We start from the raw sequence: 15,352 nt of genomic DNA, 5'->3' as shown, positions 1-15,352 counted from the left end.
TACTTAAGCCTTTCTTGGAATTCTGAAAGCCAAAACATTCTCACTTTTGCCTTAGTTAGGCTATTTCTTTTAAAATATACCTGGGATTTCTGTACTGTATTACAAGTATTTTGCCCTAAGAGGAAAAAAGTTAACAAATTACAGTTATAACTTTACTATGAAAGAAAAAATTTTATTGGTTCAAGGCCGACTTTAAACCTTGATTATAATTGTTAGGATGTAAAAATTCTGACTATAGTAAAGTCTATTAGAAATTCAGGCATATATATTTTAAACATGGGTGTAACATTTTAATTAATGATGGGCAATAATAACTGATGAAGGCAGGGAAATTTAGTTCTGCTGGTTATAATCTTTAAGCTTAAGGAACTTTTTGAGAAGAAAGAAGTATAGTAATATTTATATTTTTGATACTTAATTTATTAAACATCCAACAAAGTAATAAAAAATGATGTACTGAACACACATGATGTAATAAGGAACAAAAAAGACAATGATCTCTGCCCTTGTGAAGCTTGAGTTCTAATGGGGTAAGGCAGCCATTAAACAGTGGACATGACAAATAAATAAGAAAAAGTAGTATGTCAGAAAGGGATAAATGCTAAGGGACAAAGATCAGAGCAGTGTAAGAAAAAGGAGGGAAAGGAGTGATGGTGAGGAGATGGTAGCAACTTTAAATAGGATGGTTATTGAGAAGTTGAAGGGCATGAGAGAAGTGAGAGAGTTAGCCTCATGGCTCACCATGGCCATGGTGAGAAAGTGCTGACCAAGCACAGGAAACAGAGAGCACAAAGGACCTAGGATGGAAGCATGCCTGGTGGTTCCAGAAATAACAAGAAGGTCAGCATGGCTACACTGGAATAAGCTGTGGGAGGAATAGTAGGATATAAGGAAAGAAAGGTAACAGGGGAGCCAGATCATGCAGAGTCTTAAAGGTCACTGTAAGTATTTTGGCTTCTTCACTGACTGAAATGAGCCAGTGAATATTTTTAAGCAGGAGTGACATGACCTATCTTGTGTGTTAAAAATATCCTTCTGAAGATGTCTGCTTCTGATCATAATGGAGTAACTGGTACTGGACTTGCCCTCTGATGAAAAACTAAAAGAACTACATTAACAACTGTTCTCAAAAACAGGTAGAGAAGACTGTGACCCCTGAGAGAAGGATGATTTCTCTGAACCTTCTAGCTATCAGACTAGGGGACCTTTTTGGACTGTGACACTGGGAGCGGGGATAGTAATCTCACTGAGTTGAGGACACAGAGATTAGAGTTTCGGAGGGTGAAGAGACTGCAATTTTCAGGGCAGAGTATGACAAGAAGGGAGCTATGCAGAGACAGAGCTCCAGGAACTTACCTAGAGTCATCTTGAGTCTGCCTGAATACTAAACTGTACATGAGTAGGGTTTGACTACATAAGGCTAGGAAAAGAACAACTAGTGGGAGCTGTAAATTGAACAATTCTCAGAGCTCACTCAGGCCTGGGATACATTACAATTTTTAAGCAGCCAGAGTTAAGAGACCTTGCTGAACACCTGTTGTATTCAAGAGAGTCATGTCTTAAGTAATAGGGTTAAAGTAGCCCTAGAGTAAAAATTACTATAAACCTATCCTATCAAAGCTTAAACACAAGCCTCAAAAGGATTAAGCTAATCCACAAATAATGTAAATGACTTCTAAAATAAAACTTATCACTCCATTAAAGCAAGACAATAAAATCCAGAGATAAAAACAGAACATTCACAATGTCCAGCATCCAAGAAAAAACTGCTAAACAGAAAGAGGAGGTGAGGGAGTTGACCACACAGATATCTGGAATAGGGCATTCCACACAGAGGAAACAGAGACCTAAAGGACTGAGACTTCTGCTTCTGGCAAAGATGGAATAACAGGGATTGGATTTACCCCCCTCCCTGAAACTTAAAAGAAAGAAACCACCACCACCAACAAAAAAAACCAGACAAAATATATGAAATGATGATTTTTCAAGACCCTGACATCAGGCAACAAAAGTCAGTGATCCCTGAGAGATGGAAAGTAAACAAGATGAGCCCTACAATTGCCCCTGCCTACTTACTACCTTGAAAGAGCTTCCAGGTTGGGGCACAGGGAGAAGGAACCCAGGCAGACCTCAACTGACTTCCTGTGTTGAGGAGATGGAACTAACAATCTGTGGAGACGAAGGCAGCTAGAGTTTTCAGATGAGAGTTGTGGATGAAGAGGAGAAAGCTGCACAGAGAACTCCAGAGATCTTCCAAAGGTCTCCCTTGAGTATTCAGAAGAGTACTGATCAGTGAATGTCTCTGAGAAAAATACCTGAGACCAGGAACAGTGCTTGTTTTCACCAGCTAGACTGGGAGAATTCATAATTCATGAGGCACTGGGTAGAAAGTTCAGAAGGATCTTGCTTCAGTAGTGGGGAATAATGAGCCTTAGAAAGGGCAAAGTTCTAGACTGGCTTAACAAATCATAAAAGTAAAGCTCAAAAGACTATAATATTTCCAAGTAACTTCATTCCAGAACAAAGACCAAGAACATTTATAAGAATCCAAAAATACCCAGCACCGAACAAGGTAAAATTAATAATGTCTGGCATCCAAACAAAGATTACGAGACATATGAAGGAGGAAAACAAAACCCATAACAAGGAGAATAATCAATCAATGAAAACGGACCCAGGAGTGACACAGATGTTCAACTAGTAGACAAGGAAGGATTTCAGTTATCATAACTGCATTCCATATGTGCAAAAAGTTAGGTCAAGACATGGAAAATACTAAAACAAAAGAAAAAGACCCAAATCAAACTTTTAGAGATTAAAACTACAGTGTCTGAGATGACAAATACAGAGAATGGACTTAATGGATGGTGAGACGTGGCAGAAAAAAAGATAAGTGAATTTCAAGACACAGGAATAGAAACTAGGCAAAAAGAAACAAAGAGAGAAAAAAGAATCTAAAAATTTAAAAGTGCATCAGACAATTCATGTGGCTTAACATAAAGAGTCCTCAAAGGAGAGAAGAAAGAAGGGAGACATAAATTATTTGAAGAAATAATGGGGTAAAAAATTCTCAAATGTGGTGAAAACAACAAACTTACAGATCCAAGAAGTTCAACAAATCCCCCACACAAGAAATATGAAGAAAATTACACCAAAGAACATCAAAATCAAATTGCTCAGAACCAGTGAAAATGAGAATATCTTATAAGCAGCCACAGGGGAAAAAAGACACAAGTATGTACACAGGAACAAGGATAAGGATGACAGCAGACTTCTCATGGGAAACAATGCAAGCAAGAAGACAGTGGAGCAACATCTTTTGTTTTAACATCTTTATTGGAGTATAATTGCTTTACAATGGTGTGTTAGTTTCTGCTTTATAACAAAGTGAATCAGTTATACATATACATATATCCCCATATCTCTGCCCTCTTGCATCTCCCTCCCTCCCACCCTCCCTATCCCACCCCTCTAAGTGGTCACAAAGCACTGAGCTGATCTCCCTGTGCTATGCGGCTGCTTCCCACTAGCTATCTATTTTACATTTGGTAGTGTATATATGTCCATGACACTCTCTCACTTTGTCTCAGCTTACCTTTCCCCCTCCTCATATCCTCAATTCCATTCTCTAGTAGGTCTGCGTCTTTATTCCCATCTTGCCCCTAGGTTCTTCATGACCATTTTTTTTTTTTTTAGATTCCATATATATGTGTTAGCATACGGTATTTGTTTTTCTCTTTCTGACTTACTTCACTCTGTATGACAGACTCTAGGTCCATCCACCTCACTACAAATAACTCAATTTCGTTTCTTTTTATGGCTGAGTAATATTCCATTGTATATATGTGCCACATCTTCTTTATCCATTCATCTGTTGATGGACACTTAGGTTGTGGAGCAACATCTTTAAAAGTACTGAAAGATTAAGACTGTCAGCCTAGAATTCTATACCTGTTGAAAATATCTTTCAAAAACAAAGGTGATAAGAGCCAGGTTTTTCACTGTCAGAGAAAGATGTTACAAATAAGCAAGGGAGACAGCTACAATGAACCCTGCTGTGGTGATATGAATCAGAAAAATGAGTGTGAACTGCTATTTATTTACATATAAAGAATGTCAGTTTCGTTCAAGGCAAATCCTGAAATAGAGAACACGTAGATATATTTCAGTCATGACTAAAATTGCTCTTTGATAGAAGTAAATCTCTCACAGTGATGTTTGACAGGTGGTAAATTCACCACAATATTAAACATTGGGTAAGATATTCTTTGTGAAGAAAAGATATCAGTATAAGACATTAAGAGAATGCTGGACTCTTCCAATTTATGCTAATCCAATTAAATACTTCTGTATTTGCCTAGAGAAATATGAATGCTGTTTTATATACTGCAATACCTATAATATGAGGGAATGGAAGTTCTAGGCATTCCTGGAAAAAATTATAATTTAGTGATAAGTTCTACTAACCATATTCCTGGATTGGACCAAAATATGGATATAAATTTATTCACAGTAAATGGATTTAGCAAGCAAGAAACAAACTATTCAAATGTAATTATTAAGTAACTTTGCAAAAATTGAGGGACTCATTTTTACTTCTTACTTTTACTATACAGTGAAACTAATAATTTCTTTTCCAAGTAGCTACATGCATAAATTTTTCTATAAAGCAATTTGGCATAAACATACTAAGAATATTAATAAAGTTTAGATTATTGGCTCAATAATTTCATAAAGACATTTATTTTCTGAGGAATTAACCAGTGATATAAACATAGATTATATATAAGGATATTCATCACAGTTTATTATAATTAAATGAACTCACAACAAACTAAATATCTAATGATTGGGAATGATTAAATTATGGTACAAATTATGGTATTCTGTAAGCAGGAATAGTATAAAACCACTATAAATCATATTATCAAGGGATATTTAATAACATGATTACTTTGACTGTTTTCTTATATTTTATGCATCTATATAGGTCCTTTCAAATCCTTTCTGGAAAAAAGTATGACTGAAATGTGGCAGTAAGCAGGGAGGTGGAATTCACACACCATGACACTGTAAGCAGGTATCAAAATTGTTTAGATAGTATAAACCCAATTTTGTTTTGAAACAAAAAGCATAAACAAAAAACTTTTTATATCTTTTTATAATTTATAAAAAGGTATAAAATTGGGAAACATTTTTATATTAGAGCTATAATTATGAAGAGGTAGATTGAGAAGTAATTGCCCAAAGAATTAAAATGCAAAGTTTTAATACTTAAGTGACTGTGAGAACTATAAATATTTATATTTGCAAGAATGATTAAATTTATTACAGAAGTAATGGTGCCATTTTGAACAGTACAAATATCAGAGATTAGCCATCTGAGCACAACTAAATAACCTGTCCCTTGTTCAGCTTATACAAATATTGTTTTTATAATTACACAAGGATTCAGAGAACTTGTAGAACAAAGGTTGAAACTCATCCAAAACCTCTAAAACAGTATTTGGATCAGTGGTCTACCTTCAGAAAAAAAATGACAAGTAGTCTCCAAATATGAATATTTATTTATATAATATACGTATATGATAATTTAATAGATCATGTAATTTATAAAACACAAAAATAAGATGTAAATAAAATAAACAATATTTTAAATAATTAATTTTATTTACTAATTATTGGAACAAATCTTTTGGCTCTCACTAAAAGTTAATATTGGTAATATCTGTCATGAAAGTAATGTGATTAAATAAATTTCATTAATTTTAAAAGTCTTGGTTTAATATTGTCTGATAAAGTAATTTAAAGATTCCAAGTCCTATTTATTTTGATACTTGATTTAATGACCTCAGATTTGAAAAAAAATACGACATAAAGATACCCAAATCCCAATGGATAAAATTCCTGGTAGCTATGTTTACTAGTCCATGACCTTAACTTTTCAATTCCATTCATCAATTATGTAGATATTTTTGTTGAAATGTGTTAGTAAATATAAATATTTTCCTTGACATACATCAATTGCTTTTACAAGCTGAAGAGAAGATGTCCCATTTTATATATTAAAGAGATGGTCTGAAAACCAACTGAAATTCTTTATTTGGTAGATTTCAAACAGATTAGAAAACTTTGTTATCAACTTTTAAAAGTGAGCAGATATTCATTTATATGGGTAAAATCATATGATGAAAGTGTTACTAAAAATACATATTCAAAATGCTCTTCCTGTAGCAAGGGTTGGCAAACTATACCCTCTTTCTGTAAATAAAGTTTTATTGGAACAGTCACACTATTTATTTATGTATTGTCTATGGCTGCTTTCATAGTACAATGGCAGAGCTGAGTAGCTGGAACAGAAAGCATATGGCCTGCAAAGCTGAAAATACTTGCTACCTGAACCTTTACAGGAAAAAAATGTGTTGAACTCTGCTCTACAGCATCAATTTCCATCAAAAGCAGTTTACTTTCATACTCATGTTTACCTCAGAGTTAGACTGTGTTTATTTTTTCTGATAATATTTTCTAAGTATACTATAGAAAAAGCTGTGTGTCATTTCTGAAAAGGACAAAACCCAAACAGCAAATTTCAAACATTTTCTAACTCATCTTTAAGTTTGACAACCTCTTGAGGTAAAAGAGGCATGTACAGTTACACTACCTCTCATTACAAAGTATTGTAAAGATGCTACTATTTAAGATAATATAGCTTGTATATCCACTTAACCTGGTTTAGGTAAAAGTGTAATTCATGGCAACATAATGCAAGCAAACCAGTGGCAGTATGACTGTCAACCTCTTCTAGACCTATAACCTCCCCTCTTTCCTCAGAATATATCTTTTTTGTTATTAATGCATCTGACGTACAAACTGAGAGCATCAATATCAATTCATATATTAGCAAAATTTAATTACTTTAATTAAAAAAGAATTTTTTTTTTGGTAGTGTTGCGCAGCTTGTGGGCTGTTAGTTCCCCGACCAGGGATCGAACCCAGGCCCTTGGCAGTGAGAACACAGAGCCCTAACCCCTGGACCACCAGGGAATTCCCCTTAGTTGACTTTAAAAATCAAAAAATAGATAGGTAGATACGTAGACAGAAAGAAAGAAAGAGAGAAAAGAAAGAGAAATAAATCCTATTCTTTCTATATCCCATTAGACAGGTCAGTGCATACCCCCAAGGGTATATATATATAATATATATATATATAGCCACTCTGTAGACCTCTAATCCATATCCCTGAAACTAAAATTTTTATATACAGTAAATGAAACATAAGAATACCTAGAGTGTATCAGCTTCCATAATTAATTGCTCAGTTTGCTAAAATTAGCTTAGCACAGCAGCACATGGTATGTTTATCTTATTCCTCACACACCAGGACTACTTTACTCAGATTAGCCATTTCTCTCTTGCAGGCAATTAAACTGGCAAGACGAGTGATTAAACTATTACTGTAAACTAAGTTTTTGTACCCCATTCCCTCCACTCAATCTATATAAACTTGACTCCTAATCAAGGAATCTTTATAAATATTTTCTTTTAAAAAAATAGAAATTGTAATTTGACCAACCTATATAAAAAATGGAAGAATTCCAAGTTTAGGGAGTAATGATTTTATTCATTATTTGCCACTAAATGAGATAGGAAATACAGGGACAGGCTATCATTTGGCTAGAAAAGATAATTATGCGGTCTTGTACTTGTTAAATTAGAAGAGTCTATAGAGATATTAGCCTTGAAAATGCACAGGAATCATTTCTTAGGGAAAAGTGAAAAGAAAGGCAAAATGAAGAAGAGCTTGGTGAAAGAACCAAAAATTGCCAGAGCTTTTCTTTACACATAAGTGGTCACCAAGTCTTATGAACTTTAAAATGTCTCATACTCTGTCCCTTTTTTTTCAACCCTGATGTAGTTAAACCAGACATGTTTTTAAAATAGCCTTCTCCATGATTTCTTGTCTCCAATGTCCCTTCTCTTCATCTTTCACAGTATAATTATCTTCTAAAATAATACAATGACATCATTACTGCACGAAAAAAATTCGACATGTTCCCATTTATATCATTTGGATGAATTTACTGGCTTTAACCAGAGTTACAGAGTCACCATATTCTTATTTTATAAACCCTTCAGAGTTCCCTCTTCAAATAGCCTGGCTAGCTTTAACTGGCACTTCAGTAATCGACCAGCAGGGATTTATTAGCTGTTGTACACTGCTCTACGTTTGTAATACTTTCTATCTTCACAGATCTTAAACTCCAGTTGGACACTATAAGGTTTTAGACACTGCCACATCCTTAAGCACTTAACTGTTCTATGCCCATTGAGTAATCAGAAATCAAGGAAAGGAGATAATAACAAATTAAGGAAAAGCTTCATGGAATAGGTGGAATTTTAGCTGAAGGCTGAGAGGGAGGCAACACATAAAATGATAGTAAAAGGATTTAATAGATATAGAGGAATCTGACAGGAGTGGAGGTGTAAGAACAGCATGAGAAAAGCCACTGGGGAGGGAATTAACAGGGGAACTGGAAAGATATAGGATACTAATAATGAGGAACAATGAGATAAAATTTTGGCTAAGGAAGGCAGATTATAGACATTATAGAATGTCCTGGAAGCCAGGCAGAGGTATTTAAATTTGACCTTATAAACACCAATTAATAAAAAGAGAAGAGATGACATAAGAAGATTATTTCAGCATCCATATTCAGGCATATGGAAGAGACAGGCAGGCAAGAGGAGACATCTGGAAAGAAATTATAGGGCTTAAAAAGAGACTTCAGTTAAAGAGAAAAAATCATCAAAGAGCAGCACAAAGTTTCTAGCCTTGGAAACTATGAAAATGGAAAAGTAAACAGGGAAGCTGAGAAGTAAAGAAGATTTGAGAATTGTGAGGAGATGGTTTTGGACATGTTAAATTTAAGCAAATCTGACTGGAGCTATCCTAAGGCTCTTCCATAGCATAATACTAGGATGAAGCCAAGAATCGATGGTGAGAATAGACAGGTATAGCGACCTAGCAATGCCTTATATCTATTTAGGGCTTTAAAGCCATTTATTATTCATTTTGAGCCTCAAAACTCAGGAAAGTAGAAAAGCAGAAATTAATACCTTCATATCACAAATAAAGTAATGTTTAGAATTAATGTGACTTGCCCAAAGTCAAACAATTTGTTAGCAGCAGAGCCAGGAAAATTCTAGTTCCCTACTCGTGCCATTATACTCGCTTGCTTCCCAGAAGCAAGCAAAGCTCAAGGCCTTTCTTCCAAAAGGAGTCATCAGTATGGAGGCAACAGCTGAGGCCATGAGAACGTATACTTCTTTGAGGGCAGGAGAACAGAAAAAGAAAGGATTCCTTGCAGATATACACAATTAAAATGCGGAAGAAGAGAGCTCAGCAAAAGACACCACCAAATTGACAGGAATACTTAAGAGTGTAGGAAAAAAAATTAAAACCAGGGCTTTCCTGGTGGCGCAGTGGTTGAGAGTCCGCCTGCCGATGCAGGGGACACGCGTTCGTGCCCCGGTCCTGGCAGATCCCACATGCCGCGGAGCAGCTGGGCCCGTGAGCCATGGCCGCTGAGCCTGCGCGTCCGGAGCCTGTGCTCCGCAATGGGAGAGGCCACAACATGAGAGGCCCGCGTACCGCAAAAAAAAAAAAAAAAAAAAAATTAAAACCAGAAAACTACAGAGTCAGGAGAGCCAAAAATGGACTAAGTACTCAGTGATCTTAAATGCTGAAGTTGGAAGAAGATAAAGATTTGGCATGGAGGAAACACATTTGATGGACGAATGTTTTTAAAATAATTTAGCTCTTGAGAAATTCAGGGAAAAAAAATTTCTTCAAAATGTTTATTACTACTATCAACATCATTTGGTACAATAATAAAGGGGACTGTATTTTATTTTTCGTACACTAAACTTCTATTGACTACTTCACAAGTTATATTAACATAAATGAGTGTGAAATGTTTTTTCAATGCTGAAAAATACAGTCTAAGAAAATAAAGCATCTATTTGATAAGTCTTATAGAAATATAATTTGATCTTTTAAATCACAGCTCAAATATATTTCAACACAACCTGATCAGTTATTTCACTTTTTCAGCAAAAAAATATTTTCAGTTTTTTTACCTTCTCCATAGTTGAGAGGCTTTTGACAAACATAAATAATAGTTTACTTTTTGCTGTGATCTATTTTACTAATTCACATGTCTGGTAAAGGAAAAGAGCGAGAGCTATAAAAAAGCAAAACTACAGATATAACCAAAGTAAAATTACTTATGAAGCAATTTCCCAAGTTTTAATAGTAAATGCTAATGGAAATAATACGGTCAATCTTCCGATTATAAATGCAACTTCTGTCTTAAGTGCAAGTTAGAATGCAAAGTAAAGTGAACAATTTTATCCTCATTCTAACATGACAGATATAAATAAAACATTTTCAACTAAAATCCACTTTCATTAGTGATATTTTTTAGAACACAGCAACGTCTGCACAAATCAGGTTTAGAAGCCTCCTTGGAAATGATGTCTAAAAGTTAAAAGTTAAAAGAAATTTTAACATGACTATGAATTAAAAATGTAAAAGACACAGAGCTAATCAAATGACTTACTACTGACCTTGTTCAAGTCTGAAGAGGGTGTTTTCCAGCTTTTCCATTTCGTTCAGAAGTAAAATCCTAATCTGTTTACTGTGTCCCATTTTGGCTTCTTGAGGATTTGAAATCTTTCAGAAGAATGAAAAGAACTCCGAAATCGAATGAGGTACCCCTACGAAACAAAAAAGGAATCAAGATAAAGAAAATAACTGTATCTTAGATTCTCTAAGGCTGACAGCCACACTTACATGTTCAAAATGTGTTTTAACCCTAGCAGAGCAACGAGAAAGAATGAATCTTATAAATAAGATCAGAAAAAGCAAATTGATAGTTGTTTCCTCCCTTCGAGCACAAGACCGAAGCAAAAATTACAGTTAAAAAAAATGAAGTATTTTTACATAATCAATACGTTTTGGAAAGCCTGGAGCTGGGTGTGGGGGGATGGGGTAAAATTCCCAGTCCCAAGCCAACCGGCTTCGAAGACTTCATATGGCACTTCTGCTTACAAGAGATTAGCCTGCTCAAAGATAACAGGTGGGAGATCTCCCCATTCCCAAATTCGGGTCGGAAGCCACCAATGGGGAGATGAGAACAGAGGGAAGCAGTTGTTGTCCCTAGAATAGCTGCCGTGGACATTGAACGTACAGACAGAGCTATAGATAGAAGGAACGCATTTCCCCGGGATGCCGGCGGCATTCCTAGCACTTACACCGAGCAAGTTATACGTGCGGCTTCTGGGACACTGCAGGACCCGCGACTCTGGTGTTAAAACAGTCGGGGGAGGAGACGCAAAGGAAAGTTAAAGGGAAAAGGCAGGCTGCCCAGGCCAGAAAGAAGCCGCTGACGAGGGCCGGGCTCCGTGAAGGGCAAAGGGAGGGGCGGCGGCAGCCAAGGCAGGGCCTAGGCTGCTGTGTGAGTGGCAGAAAGCTTCTCCGTGACTCCGCCTCGCGCCGGTCACCGAGGAGACCTTCGATCCCCACGGGGCCTCGAGAGCACACAGCCGGGGTGGGAGCTGACAAGTCCCCTCGCCCACTTCCGGGAATCTCCGCACCTGCTCGCCCCAACCGCTAGTCTCGCGAGAGTCCGGTCGCGGGCTGCCCGGGTGTAGGAGGTGGCTGAGGACCAGGCGGCGGGCTTCCTTTTTTCTCGCCTGGAGTAAGGTGAGACGGCTGGGGCGTGCCTCTCCTTTCACAGTCTGCGAGTTCATGGTTGAACATAAAATGCCGCGGTAGGGGGCTGCGAGCTAGGTTGAGCTGCACCACAGGGTCGTTTTGTGGACCCGCTGGATGGCAGGAGGCAAGCCACCTGGCTTCCTGTGCCATTTCACCACATTATGTTTTGTGTCTTCGTTTTGACTTTGTTACGTGCCCTAAGTTTTCTTGGCCTAAATTCCCTGAGCCTTGATTTCCCCATGTCTAAAATGAGGGGCCTGGCTACAGTCTCAGACATTCCATCCTTCGCATGTCCACATTTGTAATCCTATCACAGAGCGGGCCCGTCTTAGACATGGAAGGACTAGGTGGGTGAAGTGTGGCCATTCTGCGAACAACCAAGGGGCAAATACACGTGTGTTTACAACGTCTGGTTGCTCCTAATGTACACCGCGTAGACCCGAAGATCGTCTGAGACTAAGAATCTGTATTGGCTATAGCTGCACATATTTTAGGCCAGACATTCAAGACATGGTGCAGATGCCTAAGGAGATTTTATGCCTGAGGGAAAAGGAAAGCCTGTCTTTCAGGGCCTTTGGAGGGCACCTAGGGATCATGAGAAAATGGACAAAAGGTCTGGAGTGTGGAGAAGAATCTTGCTTTCTTTACTGTGGAATTACTGTAGGTCCAAGAAGAATAATGGGTTAAAAACTAAAGATACTGGAATGTTCGCTTGTTTCAGTAGTTTGCTGAGAATGGCTAGTTGCAAATGGTCCAAAACTGAGTTTGGAAACTCACAGCTCGTTTATTCATTCAACTGACGTTTATTGAGCACCTACAATTTGCTAGGCACATAGGTGCTGGGAATGCGGCAATGAAACAAAGTCACTGCCCTCATGGAACTCCTACATGTGATTGGTAGCAGACGGATAAATTAAATAAGTAAATTACATACAATAATTAAAGGTCATAAGACATAAAGCCAAGAAGGGGAAAGTATGGAAGAATCAGGAGAGGGTGGTTTGCAGTTTTAAGTACAATAATGAGTAAAGGACTTGCTGGTAAATTGACATTTGATCCAAAACAGAGAAAGAAGGTAGAGGATATCCAGAGCAGAGGGTTATACACAGAGGTACAGGAAGTACAAGGGCTGGGAGGTAGGAGCATACTTGGTGAATTCAAAGAGGTCACTGTAGCTGAGTGGAGAGAGGTAAAAAGTTAGGACAGATAGATGGGGAGGGGTGAGTGGCCTAAAAGGCTTTGTAGGCCATCGCAAGGACTTGCGCTTTTGCTCTGGGGAAAAGAGCCATTGGAGGATTTTGAACAGAGCAGTGACGTAATCCGACTGACCTTTTAAAAGGGTCACTCGGCAACTTTACAGGGAATAGCTAAATAAACCGTAGGGTGTGGTTAGGAAGGAAGCAAGGAGACCTGTTAGGAAGCTATTTCAATTATCCAGGCAACAGTTAGTGGGGTGTGTGTGTGTGTAGCAGAAGTTGTTGAACTACGAATCTATTTTAATGGTGAAGCCTACACCACCTGCTGGTGGAGAGAAAGGAGTCAAGGATGATTCAAAGTTTTTTAGCCTGAGCAACCAGGACATTATTTCTGTCCAACAGAAATATAATATGCCACATAGGTAATTAAAATTCTTCTAGTAGCCACATCAAAAAAAAAAGTAAAAAGAAACAGGTGAAATTAATGTTAATAATATATTGTATTTAACTCTATCTTAAACATGATTTCAACATGCAATCAATATAAAAGGTTATTAATGAGGTATTTTAGATTCTTTTTTTGTATCATCTTCTAAATCTAGTTTATATTTTACACTTCCAGCATGTCTCAATTCTGATAGTGACATTTCAAGTGCTTGATAGCTTCATGTGGCATGTGGACAGTGCAGAAGAAGCTGTCATTTTAGTGAGAGAGGAAGCAAAGGGGAGGAACAGAATTGGAGGGTGAAATTCAGGAGTTTTGTTATAGACTGTCAATAAGCAAGCGAAGATGACTGTCCACTTGCTTGAGATGACCATCAAACATCCAAGTGGAGATACTGAGATACCATTTGTAGCCCTGGTCTCCAAAGTAGTGTTTTTCAAATTGTGAGTCATAACCCATTAAGGGTTGTAAAATTGATTTATCTGTTGCAACCAACAATTTAAAAAATGAAATAAGAAAGCTCTGAATGCACTACATCTAATAAAAGTATTGTTTCACAAAACTTCTGTTTCTATTACTTATGTTTTGATATGCTGGGTCATGTATTCCTCCTGGGGGTCAGGGTTAAAAACAAGTTTGAGAGCCACTGCTGTAGAACGTATGCTGTGTAAAGTCATAATAATTCATGATTATGAAATGGTGCCTGGGTTTGAATCCCAGCCCTGCCTCTAACTAGCTATGAAGCTTTGGAAGATACTCAACTTCTTTGTGCTTTGGTTTTTCCAACTGTGAAGTAGGGATAAAAATAGTACCTACTATTAATTAAACAAGGACCTAAGAACTGTGCCTAATACATACTAAGTACTGTGTAAGTACAAATATCAGCGCTGACCGTGTTGTGAAACACAGTCCACATTTATGTTTGTCTTCAGTCTCTCCTTTCCATACCCCCTTCGGATTTCAGGTTTTCCTATTACTGTCTCATCGCACAGCCCACCTGGTGATCACTCTTCACCAGGGCTCCAAAATTAGACTTGCCTGCTGTCCTTCCTCCAGCAAAACACTCACTTCAGTGCCCAGCATTTCAGCCAGGTATAAGAAGTAAAACAGATTGATGAAGTGAATTGCTTTAGTAGTGAATTCTTCTTAAACAAACGCTTAAATTTAAAAAGAAGATTTGTTAATCCAAATGGCCTTAATTTGGGAGATTTCATGTTGTGAAAGAAAGTGAAGAATGTTAAGTAATGAAAACATTATGATTTAATGTGAAGTGTCTCTAAGATTAAATTTATAAGCAACATATTATCCTTCTTAAAAAGAAAAGACACTGGCATGCTATTTGCAAAGTTCTTGGAATGCCAGTGAATTTGCAGTCTAGGGCAATAGTGGTGCCATGTGCCGCCTTCATTTTGGTGAACATTTGTCATGTGCCTGTCCTGTGCGTGACAGCGAGCTATATATACACAATAATCTCATTCTGGAGTTGTTAGGAGAAAACTCTCCTTGAGGAACAACTGATGGATGATCTCAGCTATTTGGCAGAGACTCTAGTGTTTTCTAAAACATTGATATTAATGCAGCTGGGGAGTGGGAGAAGGGCTGTGGTCAGAAGGGGCTTTCTTCAGGTTTGTGTATGTATGTGAATGTTTTCTGAAAGGAAAGGAGTTATTTGGGGGTCTTATTTATGGTTAGGTCCCAATTCTGTGATCTTCTGGGTCTGAAGTAGAGGGGCTGCCTTATTTGGTTTTTATATTCAACAGTATTTTCTGTGTATTTTGTTTTGTAACAATAGTATACTGATATTATTAATAGTTTTATTTTATAAAATTTGGAACTGTGTTTCCAAAATCCCTTCTAAGGTGAATAATTTATTCTGCGTGTTTTGAAATATCCAGATATAGCCAGTGAGGAGAAGAAGGGAAGATAGAAAAG

The 15,352-nt window shown here is 37.3% G+C and overlaps 2 protein-coding genes across 9 annotated transcripts in view; one reads left to right on the top strand and one right to left on the bottom strand.

Moving 5' to 3' along the window:
• The window catches only part of AGL (amylo-alpha-1,6-glucosidase and 4-alpha-glucanotransferase), an 80,755-nt gene extending 69,126 nt beyond the window's left edge, over window positions 1-11,629 (bottom strand). Inside the window, exons 1-2 of the mRNA XM_082614084.1 lie at window positions 11,317-11,629; window positions 10,630-10,779 (exon numbers count right to left, since the gene is read on the bottom strand). Coding sequence (XP_082470210.1) covers window positions 10,630-10,711 — 82 coding nt within the window. The 5' untranslated portion in view covers window positions 10,712-10,779; window positions 11,317-11,629. The remainder of the gene's footprint in view (window positions 1-10,629; window positions 10,780-11,316) is intronic.
• Window positions 11,630-11,691: 62 nt separating this feature from the next.
• The window catches only part of FRRS1 (ferric chelate reductase 1), a 134,618-nt gene continuing 130,957 nt past the window's right edge, over window positions 11,692-15,352 (top strand). For 7 of the 8 annotated variants that reach the window (XR_014293410.1, XR_014293411.1, XM_082614082.1 and 4 more), the window contains exon 1: window positions 11,692-11,767. The gene's annotated coding sequence lies outside the window, so the exon portion shown is untranslated. The remainder of the gene's footprint in view (window positions 11,768-15,352) is intronic. The other variant, XM_082614078.1, reaches the window with a different exon arrangement.

Source organism: Mesoplodon mirus, assembly GCF_964341445.2.
Source record: "Mesoplodon mirus genome assembly, chromosome: 3".
NCBI lineage: Eukaryota > Metazoa > Chordata > Mammalia > Artiodactyla > Ziphiidae > Mesoplodon > Mesoplodon mirus.
This window is presented reverse-complemented; position numbering and strand designations above follow the sequence as displayed.